The sequence below is a fragment of the Hipposideros armiger genome, unplaced genomic scaffold (genome assembly GCF_001890085.2).
Source record: "Hipposideros armiger isolate ML-2016 unplaced genomic scaffold, ASM189008v1 scaffold_108, whole genome shotgun sequence".
Taxonomy (NCBI): domain Eukaryota; kingdom Metazoa; phylum Chordata; class Mammalia; order Chiroptera; family Hipposideridae; genus Hipposideros; species Hipposideros armiger.
In genome coordinates, this window is record NW_017731458.1 from 1616320 (window position 1) to 1619681 (window position 3362).

At 39.5% G+C, this 3362-nt stretch overlaps 1 protein-coding gene across 1 annotated transcript in view; it reads left to right on the forward strand.

Annotated features, from left to right (window-relative positions):
* UTP6 (UTP6 small subunit processome component) overlaps positions 1 to 2873 on the forward strand; it is a 35335-nt gene extending 32462 nt beyond the window's left edge. Inside the window, exons 10-11 of the mRNA XM_019646971.1 lie at positions 1548 to 1620; positions 2390 to 2873. Coding sequence (XP_019502516.1) covers positions 1548 to 1620; positions 2390 to 2547 — 231 coding nt within the window. The 3' untranslated portion in view covers positions 2548 to 2873. The remainder of the gene's footprint in view (positions 1 to 1547; positions 1621 to 2389) is intronic.
* The last annotated feature ends 489 nt before the right edge of the window (positions 2874 to 3362 follow it).

Sequence of the window (3362 nt, forward strand, 5' to 3'; positions counted from 1 at the left end):
CTGCTGGCCGCTCACACTGGCTACTGGCTACATATGGTAGCCCATGGCAACCCACTGCCACAGGGGCTGCAGCCTACGCCGTCGCCTCACAGCAGCCCAGCTCCAGGTTGAGCTGTTGTTCAGCATCTTAGCTGTAGAGGGCAGTGTCACTGACCCTCATGTGGGATCCAAACCGGGGCCCTCTGGCGTCCCAAGCCAGTTCTTAACCATCGCGCCCCTCGGCCGGCCCAGTATGTTTTTCTTTTGAATTATTTTCTTGAGATAAATTTCTAGGACTGGAGATACTAGCCTTTTTTATAGTTGTTTAATATATTTGTAGTGATGATCAGCAGCTATACCAATATACTTATTTCCTCACACCTCCAAGTATTTGGTTTTGCTTTTTCTCCTTTATTTTGGTATTTTGTTTGCTGTTCATTATATTTGAATTTTGAAAAATGAGAGCAGGTGAACTCTTATTTTCATAGTTTTGATCATGGTGTGGGTAAATGATCTGTTCTTGTCCTACAGTGTAATTGATAGCATAGCATAATAATTAATAGCCAGGCTTTGGGTCAGTCACGTAATAGTTCTGTGTCTTGGACAAGTCCCATAATTCTAAGCCCTGGCATTCTCATCTGTAAAAGGAGGTCATAGTGCCTTTTCAGGGGTGTGAGGGTTATAAAGCCAAAGGGAACACTGGGTAGAAGGGAGTTTGCAGTGCCATGGGCATTACGAGCCCTTAACAAGGTGTGATTCTGGCTTTGATGCATGTGTAAGCTGTGAGGTTAAATTGGCTTTTCTATGAAATAATAATCTTAGTGAAGAAAAATTTGAATGAGGAAATAGTTATTTGACTATACAAAAGGATTTTTAAACTGACGATGGTACTCTCCCTTGAAAACGAAACAAAAGAATACATTTAAATGGAAGTAGAGGTAAAGAGTTAACATTTATTGATTGTAAAGTTAGTACCAGCTATTATTGGCTAGGTGCATAATCAATCGGCATTTTAATTTAATCCTGTAGTTACTCTGAAATACCATCCTTGTTTTATGGGTAAGGATGCTTTTAAGGTCATAGGGTTTAAAAAATTTACTGAAGGTCATAATCACTAGTATTTATATACTTTCTCTTGATATAAAAGGTTTTAAGGTGGCCATAGCTAATATGTGCCAGAGCCCAGCTACTCAAAAGGAAGAAATCCCCAGCCACAGGGAGTGGAACCTTCCCCATGTGATTTATTTCAATCCTACTCCTGCCTCAGGGCTCTCAAATATACTTTCCTGTGAGGCTCCCCGTGTTCCTCCAAGAATTAATTAGGTCTTTTCCATGCTACCGTAGCAAAGTGCTTTTTATCACTGTTTGACATTTACTTCACCCTGGAAGTAAAGGCATATGACTTTTCTCTGGGTAAGTTGAAAGCCAGGCTGTGTTCATCTTAAGCCACAACCCTCCTCTCCTTAAAATACCTAATAGATGGTAGCTGCTTAACAGTATGGTTGAAATGAATTTATGACATTATAAATTAGGCTTTTGAGGTAAGATTGTCTGATTATTTTTGTTAGGAATCCTGCAAGATGGCGAACTTAAGGGAATATTATGAGAGGGCTTTGAGAGAGTTCGGATCTGTAGATTCTGGTAAGTAAACTTCAGCTATAGACATGTGAATCTGTTTGCATGTGTGGTCTGGAACTTTTCAGTATGGTCGGAACAGTGTTTCTTTACTGGGTCATGGCCCTCTTTGAGGATAAAACTTGTATCCTTCCCCTGCCTCTTTCCTTACTTTGTGCATAAATAAATACTTGCAGATGTAATTTTGCTTATAATTTCAAGTTCACAAGCTCGAGTCCATGGGTCTTCTATAAAGAACTCTGGGTTAGAGAAAGATTTGCTTGATTTGGTTCTCTAAAAAATGTGGTATTTGTAAGTGAAAGGTTAATGTAAGAACCAAAAGGAGTGGGAGTTACAGCAAAGGGCAGTGGGACAGTAATTGACATAAGTTGTCATTGGCTGTTGCCACATTGTCCTCATTTATAGGACTTGTAAAACATACTTCTGGGTGTAGGTATGCTTTGTAAAGTCTGTTTACTTAGACACTCAAAAACTGACATGTATAGTTGTTAAACTCACATTTAAAAAAGAGACCTTCTGGTGAAATGAATGAAAATGGCATTTTTACTAACCCAAGCAAATTTTGTTAAACATGGTAACAAGATTAAGATGAACTCATTTTGACACACCTCAGTGTAAGGAAGCCGAGAGAGGTATTGTTTCACACAGGTTTCTATGGAAATAAGTTTCTTAGAAATCTTGTGTTGAATCGACATTAAATAATTAAGTTTACCTAATAAAGTCTTGTCAGTTATCTAAATGTATGTCCACAGTAATTTTCTGGTTCCCTTTAAAGATCTTTGGATGGATTACATCAAAGAAGAATTGAACCACCCCCACGGTAGACCTGAGAACTGCGGACAGATCTATTGGCGAGCCCTGAAAATGTTGCAGGGAGAGTCAGCAGAGATGTTTGTAGCCAAACATGCGATGCATCAAGCTGGCCAGTTGTGAAAAGAGGAAGAACACAGCCAACTTTGTGAAATTATTGTAAGCCTTCTGGGTAGATTGGTGTTAGGAATTCACCTGCAATTTGCTTAGAGATTGCAGCCAAGGTGGCTGTCTGATTTTGACACATACTTTAATTTTGTTAATGCATTTTTCTTTAATTCCAGAAAAGGGAACTGCTGTTTAGTGGCCAGAAGCTACTTGTTGGGGCTGGTTCTACTGTAGATCCTAAATGTTTCCCAAAATATGTGGAAAGCATACAACTGAGTTTGTTTTATTACCCCCAGGTTAAGGATGAATAATATCTCTAGACCTAGGGGCCAGTTAAAATGGAGGAGAAAGTATAGTTCTGTTAGTTTATTCTTTCCTTATTACAAAAGTGTGCTTGGTGTGCATTTGTTGTAGGAAATATGGTGGGAGTAGAATAAGAAGAAGAAAATAAAAGCATCCTGTAAGGTCATCTGGAGTTAAACTCAGTAATTTGACTTTCTTTATCAGAATTGGATTTATCCTGTTAGATCATTTACTCATTCATTCATTGAGTGCCCATCATAAGCAGGAAGGAAGGGAAGCTTTGTGGGATGGAGGGAGGGGTTAGGGGAACAGAGCTGAATATCCTGAGAGCTGGTTGAAGTAGCACAGAAGGATGTTGGGTATTGGGGAAAAAGTTGTTCTTTAAGAAGATTAAGACATTATAAAAGTGTCTTCTATCTCTGGGACTGATCTGCAGAGTAGTATTTACAGTGGGCAGGCCTACCAACAAAAGCAAGGCGGGAATAGGGAGCAGATTTAGAGCAGCAGAGAAAGGCTGCAGAGGCCAT